Source organism: Mandrillus leucophaeus, unplaced genomic scaffold (assembly GCF_000951045.1).
Source record: "Mandrillus leucophaeus isolate KB7577 unplaced genomic scaffold, Mleu.le_1.0 Scaffold411, whole genome shotgun sequence".
In the NCBI taxonomy this organism is placed as follows: domain Eukaryota; kingdom Metazoa; phylum Chordata; class Mammalia; order Primates; family Cercopithecidae; genus Mandrillus; species Mandrillus leucophaeus.
This window is the reverse complement of record NW_012104377.1, coordinates 1,495,140-1,521,988: the sequence shown is the minus strand read 5'-3', so window position 1 is coordinate 1,521,988 and position 26,849 is coordinate 1,495,140. Positions and strand designations below refer to the sequence as shown.

At 36.4% G+C, this 26,849-nt stretch overlaps 1 protein-coding gene across 4 annotated transcripts in view; it reads left to right on the top strand.

Annotated features, from left to right (window-relative positions):
- PARD3B (par-3 family cell polarity regulator beta) overlaps window positions 1-26,849 on the top strand; it is a 1,095,780-nt gene that overhangs the window by 115,181 nt on the left and 953,750 nt on the right. For all 4 annotated transcript variants that reach the window (XM_011992473.1, XM_011992474.1, XM_011992475.1 and 1 more), the window contains exon 2: window positions 24,646-24,747. In XM_011992473.1, coding sequence (XP_011847863.1) covers window positions 24,646-24,747 — 102 coding nt within the window. The remainder of the gene's footprint in view (window positions 1-24,645; window positions 24,748-26,849) is intronic.

The following is a 26,849-nucleotide window of genomic DNA, read 5'->3' as shown; positions in this document are numbered from 1 at the left end:
GTTGAAGGCCTGGGAGACCCCCAGATGCAACTGACTTTCCCCTTTAAAATATCTAAACAAGACATTTAATATTGAAACCAAGTACCTCGTGACCAGAGGCAGAGTGAGCCACAATATTCAGGAACCATTTCCTCATCTCCATCTGGAATATAGTGCTCTGCTATAGGGGTTTTCAAACTTTTGTTCATAGGACCTCTTTGCTGTCTTAACTCCTTGAGAACCCAGATGAGCTTAAGTATATGTGGCTTATATTTATCAATATTTTGGATTAGATATTATAACTAGGAATTCTAAATTATTTAACAAATTTATTTAAAAATCCATTACATGTTGATGAAATAATATATTTTTATGAGAAAATAACTACTAAGAACAAAAATCTTTACTGAAAAATTGTTTTACATTTTCACAGATTTCTTTAGTGTCTGATTTAAGGGAAGACAGCTGGATTCTCATATCTCCTTCTGCATTCAATCTGTTATGATATGCTATTTTGGTTTATGTAGAAACTGGGCCTCATACAAATATGTAGTTGGAAAAGAAAGGATCATTTTAATACCCTTTTCAGGTAATTGTGGATATTCTTCTCTAATACTGTGGATATTCTTCTCTAAACTTGACAAATGGTAGTTTCTTAAAGGTTTCTTACAAGAGAGAAAATGAAACAATATCAATGAACTTCCTGTACTGTAAAACATACTGGTCTATCTTGCATTTTGAATGGAGCTGTTACCCACACATGATTTTGTAACATCATACATTTGTCCCTTGGAAAATATTGGTAGATTGAGTTATGCAGATCTTCCAAATAGTGACACATTTTATTATTTGTTACCAAAATCATTGCATTTATTAATATTACCACTGATCTTATCAGAAAGGTTCTTCAGTACTGGGAAGCTGTCAAGCTCATGGTGGCAAATACAAGTTGGCAAAAATTCTAATTTTCCTTTGAAAGCTGGAATTTTATTATTGGCAACAAATGCAATCAGTTTTCATTTAAGTGATGGGCTTACTTTATATATTTTCAAGAAAATCTTTGCCAAATAACCAGTCTGGAAAACCATCATTTGCCTCTCAGTCATTCATTCAAATAAAAAAAAATGGTGTTCCATGAAAACAGCAGGTAGTTCAGCTTGCAACATAATTGCACAAGTTCTTTTTCTTTGCGGAACCATCATACATCAGAACTGCTTCATGTGTACTTCCTATTTTATCACATAGAATATTGAAGATACGTAGGTTCAAGGGTTGAGGTTTAATAACATTTATAATTGTAGTTGCTTGGTTACAGACCTTGAGTGAAACTGCCTGTTGTTTATGTTTTTAACTTACAGTGGGTAGTGGTAAGAAACAAAATGACTGTTCATACAGTTGGGTGCCTCTGCCATTATGCATGCTAAGAAACCAGCAGTTTGACCTGCCATCAGTCCAAATGGCAACACAGTAAATAAGGCCAATAACATCATAGAATTATTATGGAAATAGCTTTGACCTTTTGGACTTGAGACCCCCAAGAGTCTGTGGACCAACTTTAAAAACCGCTGTTCTATTACATATGTTCCAAAACCCCAGGTTGCATGATCAGATTTACTCTCATACTGTAACCCCATTATACTTCATCAAGAAGTGGGGCTATGCTACCTTTCCTCCCTTATCCAAACACCAAAACTAACCAGATAGCTATTTTTACATTTGCCACATTTTAGTAATTCCTTATCCCAGTTCGCCATGATGAACATGTAGACACGAGCTTGATCCAAGCTGTAACCATGGTTACCGTTTTCTCCAGGCTGGCCCTACTTGTTGGGCCACAGCTGGCTTGCACATGCCCTCTTGCCCATTGCTGCCCACCCTGCCATTCTCATGTGAGCTAGCCTCGGCTTCCTGAGGTTCCCTATGAAGTATCCTGAGTTTTGCATGGACACATCCTTCTACTGAATTTTAGTGCCATGGCAGTGAGAATATCACCCCCATCCCTTAGTTGCAGTGTCAGTGCTTAAAGGTATTTGCTGAACTTATAATCATATTGGGAAATGTGAGTATTAAAGTCAAAACACTTCTGGAACCTTAACTCGTACCTATTGTACTGATTTTTACCAAATAAAGGAAATGCTGACACTTATTAGTTGGCTTGGATTTTAAAATATAAAGTTGCTATTGAAGGTAGATGGATGGAAGGTGAAGTATCTGAAACGTGGCATTGGACCTGGGCTTACAAACTCCAGGTGTGTTTCCTTCTCTACTGTGTCTTCCACTTCTGTGAGGTGAGCCACCTCTTTGAGCCTTGTTTTTCTTGTCTGTAGGAGAGTGTTAATAATATTTACCTGTAAGTGTTGTAGGGAAGATTAATCTCGTTTTGTAGATAGCAGCTACCATACTGTGTGGACATAGTAGATAACTATTTTAAAAATCATAATTTATGAATGTGGTAGTTAGACATTTACCAGATCTGATTTCAGCTGGTCATATACGGTTGCATTATTATAGGGTGGATTCATGCCCCCATGATTTTAAAAAGTGTTATTTGGCAGGTGTGCATTTGCTGAGGTTGTGAAACACGTTTTTTAAGTGTACAGGTAATGGACAGCAGATGAGAAACAGATTGCAAGAACTCTTTTTTCAGTATCCAAACATGACAGTAAACTCATATCGTTCAAAGAATAGGGCCCTTAATTGGATGGGGTTTTTATTTGATTTATGACCTGAGGCTAATATTGTGGCTTGGATATGTTCTGATCTCATCTGTCTAATAGCTTACATATACATTGGGTAGTAATGCCAGTGGATAGGTTTTATTCTGAGAACCTTCACTCTTAAATCTCAAAAATAGATGACAAGGCAGAAAATATTTGGGGAGATAAGATTGAATATGGAATAGAACATCAATTGCTTGCTCTCAGATACTAGTCTTTTTTGTTTTTCAAGTAATGGAGAAACACATATATTCTTTTCATCTGGGAGTATCTATTGTGTTTGCATGCACCAGATGAGCTGGAGAAGTTGTAGCCTGCAAGTAACATAAAGCAAATAAATTTTTGCCAGCTGGGGCGTAACTAAATGCTTACCACCCTCCCTGAAATTTAGTTATGTTTTGATCATTGGTCTACGATATTGAATGTTGATTTTTTTTCCAGTTTAACATGATAGTGAATGACATTGCATTGTATAAAAAGGATATTTTTATTTCCGCATTTAAAAATAGATCCTGTGTTTTAAGAAACTTTCCTTTTAAGCACATTTTGGCTCTGGTAAAATCTATTCTGAAGAACTTATAGGCAAATAGCTTTTGAGAATTTGGACTCATTAGCAGGGCTTATTTCTTTGGTTATATTTCCTGATAATAGTTTTCTGTAATCCATGTGAATGTCAGAGAGCAGAAATAGTCAGAATTTGTCTTCTGAGCTCATTAGTGAGTGCATACAGGATGAGGTAGCCTGAAACAGTTTGAGGTATAATCAGTGTCTTCTCACTCTCTCCTTTGCTTTCGTCTCATTCTTTACCATGTTTTTTGGGCATTAGTTTAAAAGCCTAGCATTTAATAGGAACTTTGGCATATGTAAATATTTTCTAGGTTCAGTTTTAGCAAATCTGTTGCTCTCACAAAGACTGTAGGAGAAAGTGTTTGTACTGATTTAGGAATGTTAAGAATTTTGGGGAGAGTGGCTCTTCAGAATCCTGCAGTGTGGTAATCATGTTTGTGGCTATGATTTTCTTGATTTTTTTTTTTTTTTTTGGTCTTTGTTCCTTAATCTCGGCTTTTCAGAATCTTTAGAAAATATAAGATACTCCCATTTCAGGGTTTAGAAAATGACTCGAATATATGCATATAGTTGTGAAGGGTGTTGAGATAGCTTCAAATAATAAGCTATAGCTTTTCACCATATGAAAGGTGGGGTCCCTGCCTGGGAATGCCCCACCCTCAAGCTGTTTGGCTCCTCTTAAAAGGACTAGAAGGGCTCTGCCAGAGGAACAAGGATGCTCTTCTTGGTGTGGCTCTTCTGTGGCATCTGGTTCAGGGCTGTGGTCCCACACCCAATGGCAGATTTTCTTATTTTAGGGGGAGTGAGTCACATTCCTCAACCAGTGGATGAAAAATTCCAGCCATTCCAGTTATCCATGCCTATGATCTCTTCTGTTTTACACAGATCATTGAGTCCCAACTCACTAGACCAAGACTCAGGGAAATGTTGCTATGATCTTGATTCTGCCATCGGCCAATTTTGTGACCTCAGGGAGTGTGTAAAATCTGGGTCTCAATTTCCTCATCTGTAAAATGAAGTAATTAGAAGAAAGGCCCTTTTTGATGACACAGTCTGTGACCTCTAACTGGTAATTTTTTAAAGTATTCTCACAAGAAAGCTGTGGTTGCAAGAAACTAGAAATTAGTGGGATAAATGAAGTTTAACACAGACATTGATTAGTGTATTTCTTACCACGTTTTAGAGGGCTCCAAGGAATATCTTGGGCTGTATATGTGATATGGCAAACTTTAAAGAGTTTGTGACTGTGACATTGTCCTCTCATAGAGTGTAAAGCTGTTCAGTAACTATGGAATGGTGAGTGAGTTTGCCTGATGCCTACTGGTATGAATTTTCCTTCTTGAACTTACTCTGGTACTAACCATTCTTCTTTATCTAAATATGATATTCTTTTCCATGCAGCAGTCACCAGTAGTAATGGACATGACTGCTTATGGAGCCCAAGCTATCTTTATAATGCTGGATTGGGCTCTCGAGTGTGGGAGTAAAGCATTTTAAGTTGATGAAGACATTACCTCTACTCTTGAGAAAGAAACAAATAAGCAACTAATCATAGAGGCAAACTGAAATAATAGATGTAATCAAAATGTGAACGAGGTAATGGTGGGTATGATGGAATAATAAATTAATTCTAATTGGAGAATTGGGGAAGAATTCATATGTGAGATGAAGAGGCCTGAAGGTTGGATCTAGAGAGATACTCTCTAATATTAAACTAAAGAGGGAAAAATAAAAGGTAATTTCAGGAAAAGGAGAAGGGTTTTTTGGATTAAAGCAGTAGTAGGACTCCAAATATGTGACTATAGGAAGGGCATGGAATATTTGGAGAAAAGTGAGTCGATGTAGAGAAACCAATAGGTGGCTACTGCTGTAGTGAAAGCAAGAGATGATGGTTAACTTGGCCCAGAGAGTAGAGTGAAGGAAAGTGAACAGCTTGAGATAGATTTAGAAGATAAAGTCAATAGAATTTGTGGATGGATATCGTATGGGGGGTTAGGAGAAGGGGTATAGATGAATCCTAGAATTTTGGCTCACACCATTGGGAAAGTACCACCATTTGTTATGAAAAAAAATACCGGGTGTAGAATGCCATACTCTCAGTTTTGGGCATGTAAGTTTAGGCATCTATGTTGAGATGTAAGGTTGGAGCCCTCAGTAATAAGTCATGGTAGAAATGTGTTTGGGAGCCATCCAGGTTAAAGCCCTGGTGGTGGATGAGCTTATTGGAGAGAAAACAGAGATATGGAAAAGTAGAGTCATGTATCTAGGACTGAGTGAACATTAAGAGATTTGGACATAAAGGCTGAACAGAAGATGCTGATTGACGAAGGAAACTGAGAACTGGGCATATGCATTGAATGGTGTGACTATAAGGGAGACAGCTTATGTTGCCTAACCATGAGTAGGCCATGGTAAGGCAAGAGAATGGCAGAAAGACTTAATCACGGGTGTTATAAAAATTACTTAGGAGTGGTCTTAAAATTACTGTAGATATTTCTCTGATTAGAGTTCACTAGGCTGGAATCTCCATAAAAGCAGGGGCCGTGTTCCCTTGTTCATTACCGTAACTGCAGCAAGCTCAGTGCCTTTGCACAGAAGGCGCCCAATACATGATGTTAATAAATGCTCAAATATTTGTTTTTTTAACTCAAAATTTTACCTCAAATATGTGTGTGTATAATATATGTTTTACCTCAGATTCCTCAGATACGATGTGTTTTCCTTGACTTCAAATATTACCTCCATGCATATAACTTACCAATGTATATGTCCTAGATCTGACCTCTCTTCTGAGTTCCAGTCCCAGATTTTTAGCTGCCTGTTAGACTTCTTTACCTGGATCACTTGGAGGCATCTCATATTCAATTAAGGCAAATACTGAACTTCACTCACATTTTCCACCTTCCCATTCTGTCACTTATGCTTTCTTCTTTGTTACAGATCTTATAACGGACTCTCTTCTAGTCTAATTCTTTGTGTGCATGTGAGTGTGTATGCCTGTGTGCGTGTGAGAGCCTCTGCCTTCCATGGGAGAGTCACAAATAGTGAAAAAGGCAGTCACAGATAGTGAAAAAACGCAGTGCTTTCATAGAATCTTTTATATTCCCACTATGCCTTATGCTGTGCCTTTCATGTAGTCACACTAAATAACAGTTTGGTTTAAATCAGGGTTTGTTAACAAGCCATACAAATTTTTGGACTCTGCCTTTTAGCATGTGAAAGACTTGTAAAGATTTCAAAGATAAGTAAGAAAAAGTATGCCTAACGAGGTGTGTATATATAAAGAGAGTTAAAACTTTGGTTATTCTTGTATGGACAAAAGAAAGCAGGGGATAATTTGATTATAAACCTCCATTTCTGTTGTGGAAGGAGGTGTAAATAAATAAAAAGCCTTCTTTCAAGTCTATGAAGTCTTATTCACTGTGAGGCATTCTAATCATTTCCCCAATCTGAAAGGACTGAATAAGCAGGAGAGAGAGAGGAGAGAGTTGGTTTGGAACCATTTTCCCCATGGTGAGCATAGCTCTAAAGGTCAGTGGGTGGACTGATGCAGTCAGCTGGTGACACTTGAATGGCCTTACCCAGCTGGCATCTGTTCTGATTGATTAGTGCTTCTGTGCTTTAGATTAGAAGTTATTATTGAAATATGCATTTGGCTCACTTTGCATTCTTATTGACCCAATTAGTTTACATTTCATCTCAATTCTAGATTTTCCATCTCTATTTTATACCTCTTCTGTCTCATGGACTGTTTAAAAACTAATGCTTTCCTTGAGTAAGATTCTCCAGCATGTCAGGCCCAAATGTTGAATTTGACCCAACATTTCCTGAAGATTGGACTTCTAAATTAACACTAAAAGTTTCTGAAGATATATTTTTTAGTTATATCAGCAGCTTAATTTATAACCCTTTTCATTCCAAATACATCTCTGAGGTAAGTCTTATAGCATGCTGATTTTTATTTACATTTAATTTGGAATATTCTTAGAGCTGTTAAACACCTTTTTCATAAAAAAGACAATACGTTCCATCCTTATGGTTGGCAGAGTAACACCATCTGAAAGATGTCTACTTCCTAGTCCCTAGAACCTTTGTATATGTGATGTTACATGGCAAATGAGAATTAAGGTAACATGAAATTAAGATTGGTCAGTTTACTTTAAGCTAGAGAGATTAACATAGTGGGCTCAGTGTAATCACAGGGGTCCTTATTTGTGGGTGAAGGAAGCAGGAGAGAAGGTCAGACTTGACTGGCCTCTGATGGTTTTGAAGTTGGAAGGGACCAAGGGGCTAAAGAATGTGGGCAACCTCTTTAGAAGGTAGAAAAGGTAAGTTAATGAATCCTCCCTTGGAGACTTCAGAAGGAATTCAGGTCCACTCACACCTTGATGTTCACCTAGTAAGATCCATGCCTGCCTTCTGGCCTGCAGAATTAGAAGATAATAAAGCTGTGTTATTGCAAGCCACTAAGTTGGTAGGTAATTTGTAACAGGAGAAATAGGAAACCAATAGAACCCTTCTTTATTTCAGTTTGCCAATATGAATGTGTTGCTTCTTATATTCTAGATACCAGGCATTTATAATTTTTCCTAAAAGAGTTAGCCTATTTTTACTTTATATGATCAAGGGCAACCATATTTACTTTCATAAGGAGTAATGTTTTTTACCTATACAAAACTGGATAATTTGTTTTGCTATTGTATGTGATTACATCCACTTTTATCAATATATAATTATTACAGAAGTCCATTTTGGCATAACTCTATATATTTTTGATGCTGAGGTCACCTCTTACAGCTTGCATAACAGTAACCCAACATGCTTTTGAGCTGTAAAAAGGAGAATATGTTTGAACATTCTTGTTTGAATGGCTTAGTAGTTATGACATTGGCACTGTTAGGATTGACAAATAGTCATTTCTTATTTGGTTTCTCAGGGAACACTATTGCCTTGGTTGCAATAAATGTCCATGCTGTCTATTGGTTTTCAACTTCTGGAATCAAATTATAGAGAAAATGTGGTTATAATTACAGAAAAGAATGTAAATATTTGCAACTTCAGTAGCATAAAAGTAAAGGTAGAGCTCACAGAAATGGGAAGGAAAGAGTGGAAGGTGAGGAAAAGAGTAAGGGCTGCCAGTCCTCTTTTACTCCAAGGAATGAAGAGATGCTGTTTTAGATGACAGGATAAACATAGTCATTCATTAAAGGTAAAGGTAACCACTAAAGGGAATAAAAATATTCGAGTAACTCTATGAATGGAAAGGATGGAAAAGTTGGGGGACTCTAAATTCACTAAGTCCCCATGAATGATTTCAGAAAGTTGAAAGATGATTTCTGAAGTTGAACAGTTGGAACAGTCAGAAATGCTTATTATTTAGAAAAAAGGGTTAAAATTCAGAAAGACTAAAAGATCTAAAAGAGTTGCCTGTAGAGAATACAGAACTGGGCCACTCTTTTGTACTATTTAATTTTTTTAAATCAAAGTAATGCTTATGCATGGTTTAAAGAAGGATTGGCAAAGTTTTCTGTGAAGATCTAGAAAGTAAATATTTTAGCCTTTGTAAGCCACATGACCTCTGTTGCAGCTGCTCAACTCTGAATTTGGCTGTGTTCCCTTATACCTTTATTTACAAAAGCAGTGATAGGTAGGATTTGGCCCATGGGTCACAGTTTGCCAATTCCTAGTTTATAGGGTCCAATAGTGCTAAAAGGCCCAAGATAAAAAGAGTGGTCCATTGGCCCCCTGCCACCCAAACCACTTCTAAGAAGCAGTCACTCCAAACCCTTCACTCTAAACCCCACAGGTTCTGTTTTTCTCCATAATTCTAAATAATGTAGGAATCAAGGGATACCAGTGTGCTTTTATGTCTAAATGTGAATTTAATTTCATCAATTTTAGACATTTTCTTTTTACATCTGATTGAGGTAGTTGAAAATACTAGCTATTTGATAGCTATAACTCAAGCTATAACTTATTTTCCCCCTCGTTTCTTAAAATTATTGTTAGACTATTTGGTTAAATGTGTATTCGGTGTTTTTACTATTATGAGAATGCAGCTATTGTTACTTTTGAGCCCATAACTATCGTTGCCTTTTGTCTCGTGCAAACTTTTGGTTTTACTGGAGTTAATGACTTTATTTGCTTAGTTTTTGTTGAATATCATGCTTTCTTTCCATTCTTTTTAATACTTATGTAAAATGTCTCTTACTGGAATCTTCCACTGAGTTAAAACTATCAAAAATCTATTGATTTTGGACTTTTTCCTAGTAACATTGCTCCTGGAGCCATCATTGTCCTGATCACATCAGGGTTGGTTTTTCTCTAAGCCCTTGCATGATTATGTTAATTGCTGTCACTGTTTATCTGAGAATTCCCTTCCCATCTCTTGTATGTTGGGTCCTCTGTTCCTTGGATCCCTCATTTTGGTAGAGCACATTCGTCTAATTACCTGTCCAGAGTGACTGGAAGGAGGGTTGAGTGTAAGCCTGGTTTTTACCTTGCTGGGGTTGAATGGAGTAGCAAAGTTGGCATGTGACCCCCAGTCTTTAGTCTGTAGCCTTTTACATTCAGCCCTTCTCTGTGCCTGATGTTTTGGAGTCTGGATCTTGCTCTTTTTCAGTTTCTTCAGAGATTATATCTTGCCTCTTGATGAGTGAGATGGTGGGGAGCACCTACCTAGGAGTTTTATCCTTCCTTAAAGAATTTGTCAGGCAACTTTTGTTCACCATTTTCAGCCCCACCTTCATCTACTTTTCATGATACCTGGGGTCTTCAGACCCTGTCGAAGTAGATGGGTTTACGTTTCATGCTAGCTCCTTCATTGGCAGGAGCTTGGGTTTCACATTCTTCCCCTCTGAGAAGTCATTACTCTGTCTATCCTTTTTCTGTCTTCATGTTGTGATTTGAGTTACAGATATCTGCTACTTCCATGAAGATAGAGTTTATGGTTTTGTTTCTTAATTTCCTTGTTTGGGGATGATTTTCAGAGAAGGAATGAGATAGTCGTAATGACTAACTGTGAATGTGTGTTAGCTGATAATTTTTAAAATTAAAATATTTCTGCATCTGCAATTTTCAAAACAATAAAGATGGAACTTATTTTCCTTTACAACCTAAAAAAAACAGACCCATAGACATCTCAGCTTTGGGGTTATATTAATATGTATGCATTAACGAATATATTCAAATATATATGTGCATGTATGCAAATGATAGTGTGATATAATCCTCGGAAAACTTTTTCCTCAACATTTTGATTATTTTTCTATAATTTTTAGCATCTTTCTTTATAAGGTGAATTTTGAGCTTAATTTTGATGATGTTTGCCTCTTCATTCCTGCTTGGCGTTTCCCTCCCACTGTATTTATAACTTAGTAGTGTAATAATGGTATAATGGTACATCATTGTAGGCAATACTACATCGTTTTTCGTGTCTTCATCTACTCATTCGCTCTCCTAAAGTAGATAAGGTGTTACACCCAAGGGAAGCTGGATCACCATTTGTTAGCAGGCTGTTTTCTAAAAAGTTTTAGCTAATTGTTTTTGGAGTTTGGCTTGCCTTTTCCCATGTGAAGAATATTTAAATGAAAAATTGTATTGTCTGCATGGGCTTTTCATATGTCAACATTTTGATTAATGTCAATGAATGTGTCAGTTAATTATGAATCTTAGCTAAGGCACTGGACATGAAGGGCAGATGTCCAGTGTATCCAGAAATTCTCAAACTGTTTGTGATAGAGTACCAGATTGTTTTGTTTGTTCATCTGTGGCAAACAGATACTTTTATAAAATACAAAATCATGTGCATGAATATCATAGCAATAAAAAATTGCTATAAATTTTTAAAAATGCTTACTCCCAATTTTTGTATTTCTTTTATTGCAAATGAAAAACAAACAGTTTCATGGAATGCATTAGCCTACAGACTACAATTTGATCACAGGCATAGGAAACAAATTAGGAAGAGCATTTCTTCCCAGCCAAATTTTTGACATGTGAAAAACTTGCCTACCATTCTGGTGCTTCTCTTTCTGGGCCTTTTGCTCACTTCCTGCTGACTTTATTCTTTCCCAAGCCCAGAGGGTCTCTTTGCCCTCCTAACTGCTCATTAACTTCTAGTTTTGAGGAATTATGCAGAGTAGTAATAATCACAGGCACTGTTTATTGTACGTCTATTGTAAGAGGAGTGCAGTGTCAGATGCTGGGATTATAGTGGCATACACATCAGAAATGGCTCTGCCTTTGGAATGTAAGAGTCTGGTGCCAAGAAAGAAAATATATGTATGTATATATCTGTGTGCCCATGTATGTGAGTGTATGTGAATATGTAATGAATTTCTCACAATCCAGTGAGGGTAGAGGATATTGTTCCCATTTATGAGTGGTAGATTTTGAATTTCAGCCTTGTCTTACTTTAAAGCTCATACTTTTTCCACTAAGCATTTTGGAGAGTATGCTGAATTATCCTATTTATGTGGGACATGCCCAGCCAATCCTGCTGTGCTGTACTTCAGCCGTTTGGGAAAAAAAAAATCTGAGATGCAAATAACATGTAAGTCCCTTCTTCTTCCTTTCTATAAGTATTTTCATTTAAAAGAAAAGGTACTTTCAAACACATTTAATGGTGATGTAAAAACTAGTAGAATTTTATTTCGTTTTTTAGAGTGGAATAAAAAATTTACTTGGTGTGGTGCAAGATACTCTTGGCAAGGGTAGAGAGGTGGTTACTACCACTTGGTGTTTTTGCATCTTCACCAAGTTTATTCAACCTGACAAGTGAACTAATTTTCCCACTCTCATGTAAGGGTTGCTTTTCTGAGCTTTGACTTATTTTACAAATGACTGCAATGAGACTTGCCCCTGACTTGCCTCAAGTGTGTGCTTAAATGTCACTTTTTCATGGAGGCCTGGCCTGACCCCTTATTTAAAAATACAAACTGCCTGTGCTCCCCATCCTCCTCATCCTACTCTATTTTATCTCTCAAATCGCTTATCACTTACTAACATATCATTAATTCACATATGTATTTTGTTTGTTAATTATTGTCATCTCCCTTCACTAAAATTTAAGCTTTTTTCCTTCCAAGGGCTGGATTTTTATTCTCTTCTTTTCTTAGATGCTGCAAGAACTCAGCACATGTTGCAGAAAGGACTGCCATTGACCTTCAGTCTATGGTGTTTCTGCTTCTCCCATGCTGCCCTTGTCTATATCAAAAGATCTAGATGTCAAGATTTGAGTGTTTACTCAGTATCAATAAAATGGCTTTCTCTGTTATATACCATGAGCCCCTCCCCCTACTTTCTTACTCCTTTCTGTTTCTCATTGTCTTCATTTGTATGACAAATGCATAATGAATGTCAGAAGTAGTTTTAGGTGCTGGGGATATGGAAGTGAATAAGATAAATGAGGTTTCTGAATCATGGCGCTTATGTTGTAGTTGGGGCAGACTAAGCCATAAAATTAACAAATAATTGAATAAAATAAGGATAACATATGATATTGATAATTTATGATACTGCCAGGGAATCAGCGTTAGTTAGGTCGAGAAATTTCTCTGTGAGTAGGGGATACTTGAGCTTATCTCTTCCTACTTTCTTCTCTGCATTCTCTGTGTTCTTTTTAGCTATACTTGTGATCCATCTGCAGCATTCTGGAGGAATGAAGTTGTTAGAGAAACACAGCTGACAGTAGCAGGCAGTATTAGCCCCAATCCTTTGGAAGATCAGAGGCAAATAATCCCTTACTATTCCTATTACTGCCACACTGAAAAGAAGTTTCATAAACAGTGTGGATAGGGGGTGGGGGTTGGGGGAGGTGGGTGGTTGCAGTAAAGTTGATGAGGTCTTTATGTTTATCTTAGAGTTAGTTTATTAAAGTTAACTTATTTTATAAACACGGCCACCAGTACCTCTTCTGCAATAAATTAAAATTCTCCTCTCTGTGTCTTAATCTCTTCTGTGATCGAGCCATAAAACTGTGTTCAAGTAAAGAGCTAAGGGCCATTATTGTTACCTGTAAAATGCTTTAAACCTTCCTCAGTCATTCATATACACAAAGATACACACAACTGATAGACAGTATCTGTTGAAAGTATTCTTTGGAGTTAGCATACAAAGATGCCAACATTATAGCACCAAGAGAGTTTGAATTGGAGATATTAAGTAAACTGTGAGTTGTACAAATTTGCATTCTCAAATTTATTCTTATTAAAATTCATTTTGTAGCAGAATGCTTTTTAAGACTTTATAATGGAAGAATTAGTCTAAAAATTAATAACTTGCTCTTCTCTTTGGAGACATGGCTGCTTCCACTTTTTAACTGTAGGCTTTGAATTCCTCTGGACCACACAAGTTTCTAAAACCTTGGCATCCAGGGCTTTGGACTATAGCATTTCATTGGAAACAAATAATGGAAAACAGGATTTTTAAAAAATCAGCTGTTTTCTTTAAAATTACTTTGAGACATTGTTTTTCAATATTATTAAATTAGTAATGGTTTAGTGTTTTACGTCTTTCATACCAAGAATTGTTTTTAAATGGATTAAGTTCATTTAACCTATTTAAATATATTTGCATCAATTATGCATTAAATGTATTTAATTTTTTAAAAATTTCAGACTTTTAACATTTAATTTTCCTGATACAACTTCAGTTTTGTGATTATACTATATATAAACCTGAAGAGTTACATAAGGCCTGTACTTGCATGCATTTAAGAGTGAGTGTTTAACTTACTCCTAGAGCTGTAGGAAAATGAAATTTCTATATTCTGTTAAAGTCAGTGTCTTGAGATGATGTAGACAGTACATTTGGAAATAATTAAAATTTGTTCTTTATTAAAAAAAAATCTATCTAGATCTGGACCTTTTTTCTTCAAATAAATTTAGATTAATCCTAAAATGAAAAATGAACCTCTAAAGCCCTTTATATAAAGAAAACTGCAGAGATTATGGTTACTTCACAAAGCTGAATGAGAAGTGACATGGGGTAATTAACATTCCTTTAAATATTTAGCTGATATATTAACTAGGAAGTGAAATATATGTCTCAATACTTAAATATTTTTCTACTTGAAAAAGGGAATAAGTAATATTATTAAAACTTAGAGTATGAGATAATATAGAAAAAAATTCCCTGGAATTGTTGGTGCTTTTATATTGCAATTATTTTGTTTAAAATTATACATCAGAAGAAAACAACTATTATTACCTTTTCTATGGCTTACCCTTTGTTAAGCCATACTGGTTTATACATACTGGTTTCTATTGGTTCCTTCTCTTTAAAATAAGAGGCCTATTCTCGGTGCTCTCTGAGCCAATGAATTCCTTCCAGTCTTTGAACTTATGAATTTACTAGTCAAGGCTTGAAAATTCCAAGTATTTTTTTTGGTGAGGCGGGGGTGGGGGTGGTAATGAGGGGAAGGTGGGAGGAGAACTATTTTAGAGTGAGAAAACAGCCTATTCAAAACTAATGTTCTAATCATTATAAAATTCTCAGGCTTCCCCCCGCCCCCACTGGAGTATTTCTTTTATCTTGGAGATGAAAGATGTCTTTCTTAAATTTGTTCATAAATTAATGAATTTTCAGGCTACATGGCAAGATATTGGAATAACTGGTAGATTGGGGAATTCAAAACATGATGTTTTGCTTAATAGACTTTCTGCTTGGTGATGCACAGTAACAGGGGAATCCTGCAGAATTGCCGAATCTATATTCCTACTGTACAGCAGAGATTTCCTCTTTCAAGAGTTCAAAGCCCTAAGGATCTCTGAGGTTCTAGGTACTGTAGGTCTGAGAGTTGGAAGGGATCTTCAGGATCACAGAAGTCTCACGTCTTATCCTGTAGCATCCTTGAGATATGGCTATCTCGCCTTTGCTTCACTCTTGACAGATGTAGAGAGCTCGTGTTTTCACCATACATCCCATTCTACTCTGTGATTGTTGTTGTTGTTGTTGTTGTTTTGAGACAGAGTCTTGCTGTGTCACCCAGACTAGAGTGCCGTGGCGCAATCTCGGCTCACTGCAGCCTCCACCTCCTGGATTTAAGCAATTCTCCTGTCTCAGCCTCCTGAGTAGCTGGGATTACAGGCGCATGCCACCGCACCCAGCTAATTTTTGTATTTTTAGTAGAGACAGGGTTTCACCATGTTGGTCAGGCTGGTCTCAAACTCCTGATGTTGTGATCCACCCACCTCGGCCTCCCAAAGTGCTGGGATTACAGGCGTGAGCCACCGCACCTGGCCTAGATTGTTCTTTTTGAAGGATCTTTCTTATGCTGAGTTTCTACCTCTCTGTTGTCTATGTAGTGTCTATGTATCATTTCCGGAACAGCACAGAAGAAGCCAAATCTTTCTTTTATGTGGAAGTCTTTTAGTTTGATTGGAAATCTCCTATGGGCATGTAACTCTCGCTGTTACCTCTGTTGCCTCAGTTCTCATGTACTTATTTATGGAGGTCTAAGTGTTTAAGATAAAACTTTTTCAAAAATATGGTCTCCAGTGTAATCCAGATACTTCCTCTGGTGCTCAACTGAAAAGACAATGAACACTCCAAGCCTAGATTAAAAACAGGTAGCATTGGCCTTATTCAGAGGACGTATGTTCACTTCCATTGTGGTGTCTCCCTAGGGGATTTTTTAGGAGTAATTTTAATAATAAGTGATTTTTACCTTACCTGATAACTTTCAAGAGCTCAGTGCCCTATAAACTGTAGTTCTGTCTTTGAAATAGCAAAGTGTTTTCCTTTTTGTCCTCCAATTTAGACAAGCCTAAATTAGTTCAGCTCACTCATCATAAGGTGTATTTCCATCTCCTTAACCTTTGTGGTTACTGTCACATGGGTCATCTCCAGTTAGTTAATGATGGTCTCTTCAAATTTGACAAAATACTCTAAATGTAGTGGGACTACTTTGGCCCAGAGTGAAATGATTCCTTGTTCTGTTCTCACACAGTCCTTGTATTATCATAGCCTAAGATGGTAATAACAATATTTTTAGCAGACTCATCACTGTTGACTTGTTAAAGCCTGTGGTCAACTAAGCATCTCCTGGGCTTCTTAGAAGTGTTGAATAACTGGTAGTCTGTTAGCTACATGTTGTTCTATTGGTAGGATGACCTGGCCTTCCCATCTTCTGGGACTTCTACATTCCTTTGTTTTAAGATTTGTTCTTACCCTTCTAAGGAAACTAGACTCTTACTCTGAACAGCTTTTGGTGGTCTTCATTTGTTTAGCTGTAGAGATGGCGTGTGCAAAATGAACAATTAGGTATTTCAGTTTGAGAAAGTCACATTTTTGGAAGCAAAGATACTATTTTCATTTTTATGTAAATACCTTGGAAGTATATCACACGTACAGAAAAGTACACAAATAAGTGTAGCTACTGAGACAGGAGAGTTCCCTGACCCCCTCGCAGGACTTGCCATGAGGGGCGGCTCCTTTGCAGCCCAGCTCAGACCCCTTGTGGGAGGGGGAGCACGCAGGTGAGCAGGTGCAGGAGCTGGGGCAAGTGCCTTTAGATGCTGGCAGGACCGAACTCAGTACCGGCCCGTGGTAGCGATCAGTGGTTGCCCGCAACTTCTGGAGCCCCAGGGGGGGTGTGTGTTACAAACAATGCCCTTTTAGCTGTTGCCATTTACAGAGAGCTAAGCCTTACCCAGCTCAGGGGAGAGTCAGGGTGACATATAGCCTGCCCTCTTGGTACCCGGGTTCTTGTCTGGTATCAAGGAAGAATCAGGTTACACGGACTTGAAGGATGGTGAATGCAGAGGTTTTATTGACTGATGGAAGTGGCTGTCAGTGCAAAAGGCGCTAGAACAGGGATGGTGCGGGAAGAAAGTGATCTTTCCCTGAAGCCTGGCTGACTCCAGCCGGGTCGTCTCCGAAGTCATGTGGTCTGACGTTAAGCCATGTCTGTCCTTAGTCTCTGATGCCCAGTCGCTTCAGCCTCTTGTCTCTCTGCCAGCTGAGCCCTGAGGTTTATATCAGCACAAGATACGGAGGCTGGATGGGTCAAAAAGTAACATTTGAGCAGGAAAACAGGGATAACTGTGCTCATTTAGGGCTGCAAATTCCAGACTCGAGGGTGGGGTCTTTGCCAGGGAGCTGCCCTCTTCTATCCAGTATTTCCCTGCCTCCTCTCTGTATCACTGGCATACAGGTCAAGAAATAGAACATTGCCCTGAAAGCCGCTTCATGCCTCTTTCTACTCGCTGCCCTTCCCCCTCACAAGGAATAACCAGTCTCCTGACTTCTACATTGTGAATCAGTTATGCCTCTTTTGAGCTTGTTATGCATATAATCATACAAGAGGTGCTTGTTTTGTATTTGGCTCTTTTAATGCAATTTCGTGTTGCGAGATTTACTCATGTTGTTGCATAAACTTGTAGTTTGTTCATTCTTGCTGTATGGTATTCCATTGCATGGACATACTGTAGTTTATACATTCTACTGGTTATGAATATTTGAGCTATTTCTAGATTTTTAAGTATTAAAAATAATCCTGCTATGAATATTCTGTGTGTCTTTTGGTTAGGTATATATCTACCTAACCAAAAGACACACAGAATATTCATAGCAGGATTTGATATATACCTAGATTTCTGTTAGATATATACCTAGAAGTGGAATTGCTGAGTTACGCGTGATGTTCATTCAGCTTTATGGCTTGTTTATGTTCAGTTACTGCCAGTTTTCCAAAGTGATTGTATACATTTACACTTTTACCCTTAGTGTACTGGAATTGTAGTTGCTTTGTATTCTCACAATCCTTACCCTAACCCCAATCAACTTGGACAAGATCAATATCTTCACAATAGTGAGTTTTTCAATCTATGATAGTCTTCTTTATTTTTTCCTAATATTTTATAATTTTAAAGAATAAATGTTTTTCATATTTTTGTTAGACTTATTCATAGGTATTTGATTTTATGCTATTGTAAATGTTTTAATTTTTTTATCTTTAACTCGTTTTCTTTAGTTAGTGGTTTGCCTTATTTACTAAGATACTTCTATACTGTGATTTGGTGGTGCATATTCTCAAATGCTTTTTCTGCATCCATTGTGATGATCATTTGATCTTTATCCTTTTTTCTATATTAATTTGTGAATAACTTTGGTTGATTTTTGACTTTTAAACAACTCTTGCATTACTGTAATAATTTCCACTTGGTTATCATGTATTACTCCTTATAGACATCACTGAATTTGATTTACAAATGTTTAAGATTTTCACCTACATATTCATGAGAGAGAGAGAGACTGGTCTATTATTTCTTGTAATATCCTTGTAAGGATGTTGGTATCAAATTTGTGCTATCTTTTTAAAAAAGAGCTGAGAGAATTTTTCTCTTTTTTCTAGTCTCTAGAAGTATTTGTATAAACGATTGGCATCATTTGTTCCTCAAATATTAGGAAGATTTTTACCTGTGATGTCATCTGAGCTGAGAATTTTCCTTTTGAAGGAACCTTTGGAAGGTTTTGAAACAAATTCAATTTCATTCTTGTTGTTTTTGTATTCATATTTTCTATTTTTACCGTCCATTTTGATAAGTTGTATTTTTCAAAGAATTCATTCATTTTATAAAAATTGTTAAATTTATAGGTCCAAGGTTTTTAGAACATTCTCTTCAGTATCTATAGGATCTATAATGGTTTTGCTTGCCTTTGTTCCTTCCTAATTTTGGAAATTTGTTTTATTTTTCTTGATTGATTCTGCTATGCACTTACTAGTTTTGTCAGGCTTTTCATAGAACCAACTTTGATTTTTACTTGTTGTTGTTTTTTTATTTCATTGTTCTTTGCTCTTTATTTTTTCTTTGCCATGTCTTTGGATTTCATTAGCTATTTTTTTTCTAACTGTTTGATCAACTTTTTTCTTGTTAATTTGTGCATTAAAGACCATAACTGACACATTTGGCACTGATTTACCTGCATTCCACACATTTTTGCTATTTTAATTATTAAAATTATTTTCTCGTTGCCTTTATTTTTCATCTATGGATTTTTCAGAACTGTATTTCCTAATTTCCACACAGCTGGGCATTTTTCTAGATATCTTTCTGTGGTTGATTCTACTGTGATAAGAGAACATATTTTAAATGATTTCAGACCTTTGAAATTTGGTACACGTTCCATGTACACTTATAAAGTATTTTCTAATCTTTTTGGTTATACTGTGTGTGTGCATATATGTGTGTTTGTGCGTGTAAATATAATACAAATAAGTTAGGCTACATTTGTTACCTGTGTCAGTCAGATGATTTATATCTTGCTCATTTTTTTTGTTTGTTTCCTATCAAGTCTCCCAATTTGTGTTTTTAAAATATTTTTAAAAGATCTGTTCATTTTGACAGTATATGTATTACAGTTATATTACTGGGTACATACAGATGTAACATTGTTACCTTTCTGGTAGATTGATCCTTTTATCATGATTGAATATCCCACTTTATTTTTTGTTAATGCTTGTTTCCTTGATGTCTCCTTCATCTGATATTAGGATTAGTATGGCCATACCAACTTTCTTTTGATGGGATCGTAAATTTTTAGATCTGGAAGTGAATATATGTATGGACTAATTCTCCCTCATTTTATATGTAATTAAAGGTTTATAATTCTATTGAACTTGCCAGGTGTTACTTTCAACCTAGCATAAAAACTCTGGGTCCCATTCTAGTTCTGCTGAATTCTTTGGAAACATACTGTAGTTAATTCAAATAGCCTCAGCTCATGTTCTTCTAGGCTGTTCTCCTGAAGTTTATACTTGGTTGATCTATTTTAGGAAGGTGAAGGCATGTTCTGAAGCCCGTTAGGGCTGGTTCATAATAACCTCTATATTCATTACTGCCTTTTCTGGCTTGATGCTTTCCTTTTAGGTGTCAGTGCTGCTCTGCTAGGCTTTGTTTGGGCATCATTTTCCAAAACTTGTTTTTCCCTGCACTACTCTGTGGCTGGCTACTCAGAGGCTGCTGTTCTCTGTCCGCTCCAAACAGTCTGCAGACATGCTCTGTCATCTTCTCCTTCCTGGGAGCATTGTGGGGCATCTGATTCTCTTTTGGTCTTGGGTAGAGGGGAGAATGCCCCCAGAAGATTATTATAAAAGTAATTAAGTGTTATGTGCATGTACATTTTTATAATTCTCTATCTAATTTCCAGTGCCTCAAACTCCCTCTGTATTCTTGGCAGTATGATCTTTTTCCACTGTTTCCAAAACACTTAAATCTATGATTATGAAGATTATGTTTTGAAAGTTTCCCCACTTAATTCTCATTTGTGAAGCATGGGACAGATCCACTTAAGCAAAGAATTTAGGGCCTTCCATTGTCACCCGCCATGTCTCTATGTTTTGACCTCTACGAGGTACATCATACAAAAGGCCATCGAGTCTCCAGGCTCACTAATGATGATGCACCCAAGGCCCAGAATAATGGCAGCTTGCCTGGGTCCATATGCTGATGTAGGAATAGAAATGGACCTGATTCCTAGCCTAATTCCTTGATAATTGTGCTTTGTATTAAGTTGTTTAATAAAATACTTTCTGTGTTTAAAAAATCCCGCCTTGGCTTTCCTGCTTATGCAGTGTCTGAACTCTAGAAAATTAATTCACCTACCTTGGTTTTCTCATCTATAAAATGGATTAACTGTCTTATGAGGCATTTTGAGGATAAATGAGTTAATCATATAAAACACATAGTACCTATATTACCTGACCTGTAGGTGAAATCTCATTTTGTGGACATGTGCCACCAAATTCATGAAGTTAAATTCTATAAAGAAAATTCTGGTTTGCTTTTACCTTCCATTTAACCATTGCTGTTGTGTTCCAGTGGGTGAGATTCTTCTAGTAAAAACATTAAGCCACAGGAAACCAGTTGCATGGCTGAGGACTGTAATTAATGTAGCCCTTCTCCAAAAATCGGCTTTTCGTTTGCAGCGCTCTCCTCACTTTGGGACCTTGCTGCCATTGCAGGCTATTTTTTCCTTTCCTGGACCACAGGCATCTTGGTTGGGCCCCTCCAAGTTTTCCCTTTCTTGTGATTATTGGCATAATCCCAGTTCTTGGTAGTCACAGCCTTATAGTATGTGGGTTGCCAGTCTACTCCTTTAGGTATTACAAGTGGAAAATTATGTAAATTTTCTAAGGCATAAGGTAAAATTTCGTGTTATCTACCCGCAGTGAAGGTCTTGGCGCTATTAGTAGTAATGCCTATTTGGAACCATTTTTACATTTGATCATTAAAAATACTCTGTCTTCTTCCTGTAATGCATGTGTTTTTGTTTTGCTTTCCTTTAGCAATTCATTCTCATAGACTAGTTTTAGTTTTAAAATTTCAGTAGCATTTAAATTAACTGTTTTATTTTAAAAACAGATACAATAATGTCAGAAGTGGAGAAAACATAATTATAACATTATTTTTCAATACTTTATTGATCATAGGAGTATAAGTAGTAAGACGTTGCATAACAAAATGAGCACATATATTAGAGATATTTTCAAAATGATTTAAAAGTTATGTGTACCACAGTTACTTGTGCAATATAAAGGCAAGTTAAATGTCATAATCATAAAAAATATAGTAAACTTTTCCCAGTGACAGTATGAACCAGAACACATATGTGAACACCTTTTCATGTCTGATCAGTTTTATTCCTGATGGCAATAAAACCAAATAAATGAAATGCAAAATGTTGACTGCAGTGTAATGGTTGAAATTTTTACATGCATAAGAGATTCAGGATAAATTTATGGTCTTACAATGGCTGTAGGTTGCATATATTGTATGTACATTTTTGAGTGATCAGCAGCACCGTGGACAAAATACCATGGGGACAAAATCCCAGTTGGTATGTACTGTGGTTTATTGACATTTTCCCCCCTCTCAGATGTGTAAAATATTAACCCTGAGACTGATTTCCTCTGGCTTGTCTGTTTTTGTTCAGGGTTAGGTGTAGATGTGTGCCCATCATTCACCTATTCTTTTCTTCTTTGGAATGTACAAAGTGGCAATATCAATGTGGAAGAGGGAGTTCAAATTGCAGTCTTTCAATATTCTGACACCATTTTATTCACTTAAAATTTTGGGGTCAAATGTATTTTTCCAAAATGCATCAAGATACTTTTTACTTCATTTAGTTCTGAGCTCTTTTGAATTAAATTAGAGAACAGTGTCTTAGTTTCAACTCCTGTGTCTTATTTTCCACAATGTCTTGTATCCCAGGAGTGTGAATGAGGGAGGAACGGATGTGATGTAGCAACCCCATCTTGCTGCCATTTGTTTGATATTCCCTTTGCCACTGATCAAATCCTATCTCTGGGTGTTTTCTGAGTTACTTTATTTTAAATTAGGACTCTTTGGTTTTCCTCTCTCTGTATTTCTACCTCTAGGCAGGAAGAAAGGTGTGTTTTAACTTACTGCAGTGGTGAAGGATGATTGTTTACCTCCATCTTCAGGGATACAATCTGCTTTTACAAACTGAACACGAGAAAAAAGCAGATAGCTAATAGATGCCTGCTTTTAAGTATAAATATATTATAAAGAAAACTCTTTAGAATACATTACTTTTTATAAACATGGTTAAAATCAACAGATTTCATCTATAGAGCGGTAATATATCAAAAAAACAACTCAATGGAAGTTTATAGAGATTAATTAAATTGAACTCTTTTTTATAAGCAGACTTTTTACAAGGAATACATAGTATTTAATATTTCAGTCAGAAGTCCTGGGTAGATTTGAAGAAATATGTTGCTTGCAGCATGGCCATAACAAAAAAGATTTAATTCCCAAATATTGCTGGGGGAGAGCTGTATTGTCCAGTGGCCATTACATCGTTTTCGCTATGCTAGGATCCTCCCTTTTTGAAATCTGGCCTATTATACTTAGCTCATCTTTTACAGCACAATTACTTCTGGCTGGCAAAGATCTCTGGTTAAAGAAACTGAATAGTGAGAGTTCTGTGCCTTTCTTACCTGATTATACTCCCACTGCTCATATCTTTGAGATCGCTATCTGTCCCACAGAGTCAGGCATTTAAAGTTTCCTAGTAAATCATTGGTGTTTGCACCTATAAACTCAGTATTAGAAGTAAACAAAACTCCTTTTATTTTACTTGGAATAAAATGCTATGTGGATAACTTAATTTTGAAATGTCCAAAGCCTAACTAAGGAGAATTTCTTTAGATTTTTAAAGCCTATCACTTTACCAAGTTGTATTACTGGAAAGCTATGTACTTGGGTCACATTTTAGTAGCTCTCCAAATAGATGCCTTAAAAAATTATTATTTAATAGTATGCCCTTACCTTTTATTGGGGGTCAGCTAAAGAGAAGACTATATGACAACCATTTCTATTAGCTTTTATGAAATTGAAATTGAATTCCATGGGTTATATTAGTTCTTATCCCTAATAAAGATTCGTATCGGAAAGGCTTAGAGCTTTATCCTAGAAGAATTTCCATCTTTCTTTTTTAACAAACTGGTATCTGTTCACTTTTTTGGATACCAAGTGTATTATAGCTCAAAAGTTTCCCACTTTGAGGGGCTTTCTAAGACTCACAGAACCAAATTGATTATAGCTTGGGGATTCTGGTAAAACCTTACTAATGTTTTTCTTCACTTCATTCACTGGTTCATGTTCTTGTCCCGTTGCTATAATGGTTCACTTTCGTAGCTTTCCTGGAAATAGGCAGTACATAGTAACTGAATCAGCTAGATTATTGTATTCTAAATTCCAGAATCAGAGTAAGCGGTTTTTAAAAGTAATCAGTTATTTAAAAAGCAGTATTTGAACATCTCTTAAATTACTACCCCAACTCAGTGAATTCCCCATTCAACTCTGAACACAGTTTGAGTTGCTGCCATGCTGCAGGAAATGGCAAGCAAGACTGGAGCTCCTGCTCTGTACATCATTGCATATCTCAGAGTGAGGTTGCATGCTGAGCATGGAGATTAAAAAGGTGAAGAGGTTGGTGGTTACCCATTCCATTTATATATTTTGTAGTCATAGCTATTACCATCACAGATTCTGCCTTTTGGGTTTTTTCCCCTACAGCTTTGGAATCTATTTGGACTTGTATTCCTAGTTTCAGAAATTACCCTCAAGAAGATCTTTCTTTTCCAGAGTATTCTTGGAATTACCTGAGTTGTAGGTTATAAAAATTCCCTGAGTATGTTTTTTGAGCAGTTTATTTTTACATTGCAATGTACTTTCCAGGAAAATTGATGAAATATGTACACCTTGATTCTCGGATTTGTTTTCGGTGTTTAAAAATTTGATTACTAGAACATATTTTTAACAAGTCAACTTATGTCTCTTAACATTAAAATGTGTTTAACTTTTTAATATAGATTAGGTCATTAAACTTGTTGTTTGTTCTGCCATAGGGTCCTGGTTACTGGGTGAAGATTCATCACTTAGAATATACAGATGGAGGAATCCTGGATCCAGATGATGTCTTGGCAGATGTTGTTGAAGATAAAGACAAGGTAGATAACTCTAAAAATGTGCCTCTTTGTTTTCCTCTACAGAGCTACATGTTTTCAAGAGACTGAAATCCTTAACAAACTCACATGTCAATTATTATTAAAAGATACCATCTGTTCAGGTTTCACCTGGACAGCCCATAAATCAAAGTTCTTCATCAGATGTTTGGAAAAACTTTGTTAAGGTTTGGGAATCTGTTTGTGTTGGCCTAATTAGCAGACACTTCATTCCCAAGAGTTCCTGATATGTCTTAATAAATTAGTTTCATACGTGAGGCTGTTGGAGTTATCATTGTCGTTGCTGGCTCTGTAGTTTATTCCTGGCCGTTGCTGAATATTCAACTAAATGCCTGAGGTGTGAATGTGTTTCCAAGTAGAGAATACAATGGGGCAGAAAGTTATATGAAGAATTATAGTGAAGATTTTTCTTGAAGTCCTGGCAAACAGCTATCTTGAGTGATAGTCTTATTTTCATTGGTACAGTAAAAGGCACTAAATTGAATACTCCAAAAAGTTTGAGCATGTTCTGCCACTTATTTGGGAATAATCCTGTTGCAAATATCTTGTTTTAATGAAGTTTTTCTTCTGAGACTACACAGAGGAAGGTGTGAAAGTGTACTATTTTATTGCAATACACACGATTATTGCTGTTGAGACACGCTTAATACTGCAGGCTGGGGTCCTGTCATCAATGGCTAATGTGTTTTCCAAAACTGAATTGTGTCAGAGAGGTCTAGCTTTCAAAGTTTCTTCTAGTGTACATCTTTAGTGCTGTTTGTACTAGGCTACAAATATAATTTTACAAATTACATTACAAATATAATTTATATTTGTAAACGTGTTTCTCTATATTTTTTCCATGTAATCTCAGGGGTGTGTATGTGTACATTTTTGTGTTTTACCTGGCTGGACTGGAATATAAATAAGTGATTTATTAAACTCAGGTAAAATTTATATTTTTCTTTTTCCATAAGATCTCTTCAGACTGTTCAAACTTACATTAATCTTTGCAGACATTTTGTACATTTACATTTCATAATTTATTTTGTAATTCAAACCTGTTTTGCTTTATGTTGTTATTAGCGATTTATAGTCTATTTAGGGAGATAACTAAGTTTTATAGTCTATTTAGGGAAATAATTAGATATCTAGATAAACCTAGTTATCTCCCTAAATAGATTTTAAGCTCCTAGTGGGCATGGACTGGGAGATTTTTGTGTGTTTTTGTTAATAGTATCTGGTATAATATCTTACACAAACTTGATTCCCAAAAATACTTACTGAGTTAATGAGTGAAAAAGACAGCTTTACTTTCTACACTTGACTCTTGCTGTATGTAATTTTGATATATATTTCCTGTTTAGTTGGTCTCAGGATAAATAAAAGGGTAAATAATGCATTATTAACCTTCAGAACCCTGAAGGAAGGGTTTTTACTTCTTTTCCCCCATTTGACTTTCTGCTTCTTCCCTAAAGATCATCTTCTTCCTTTGAAGTAATCCAGATATTTTAGTTGTTTATTAATGTAGAAGGCAGTTCCTGTCTCAGGTTTCACTGATGTCCAGAGCATTAAAATAAAGGGCCAAAAAATGGCAAGTTTAGGAAGGGCCAGAAGAAAATGTCTTACCCCAGCTTCATCCAGTACCTCGTTGCTGGAAGGATAAGTCCATGAACAGTGCCCAGGGAGGTAATTTGTCCTGTAGAGCTCTCACGTTTAGAGCATTCTTTTAAACTATGTCAGCAATGCAGTTTATAACCATAATCCACTTACTACACACAGATACAGCTTTATTATATGTAATCTCTGTTTTAATGGGACTCTACCACCATTACTCAATAAGGTAAAAAAGTGAGCTAATCAGTTAAAATCCTAGCCGAGGATTAATACTGCTTGGGTTCAACTTTATTCAGTTAATGTACTTCAATATTTCTACATGATGCCTAATTGGTATTGTTCTGCAGATTTCATGAGAATTTATACTTTTGATGTTGCTAGAAAAAGTTGTGTTGCCATTTCTTCCTTTTAAAAAGTAAGTGGCACGGCGACTCACGCCTGTAATCCCAGCACTTTGGGAGGCTGAGGTGGGTGGTCAGGAGATCAGGATC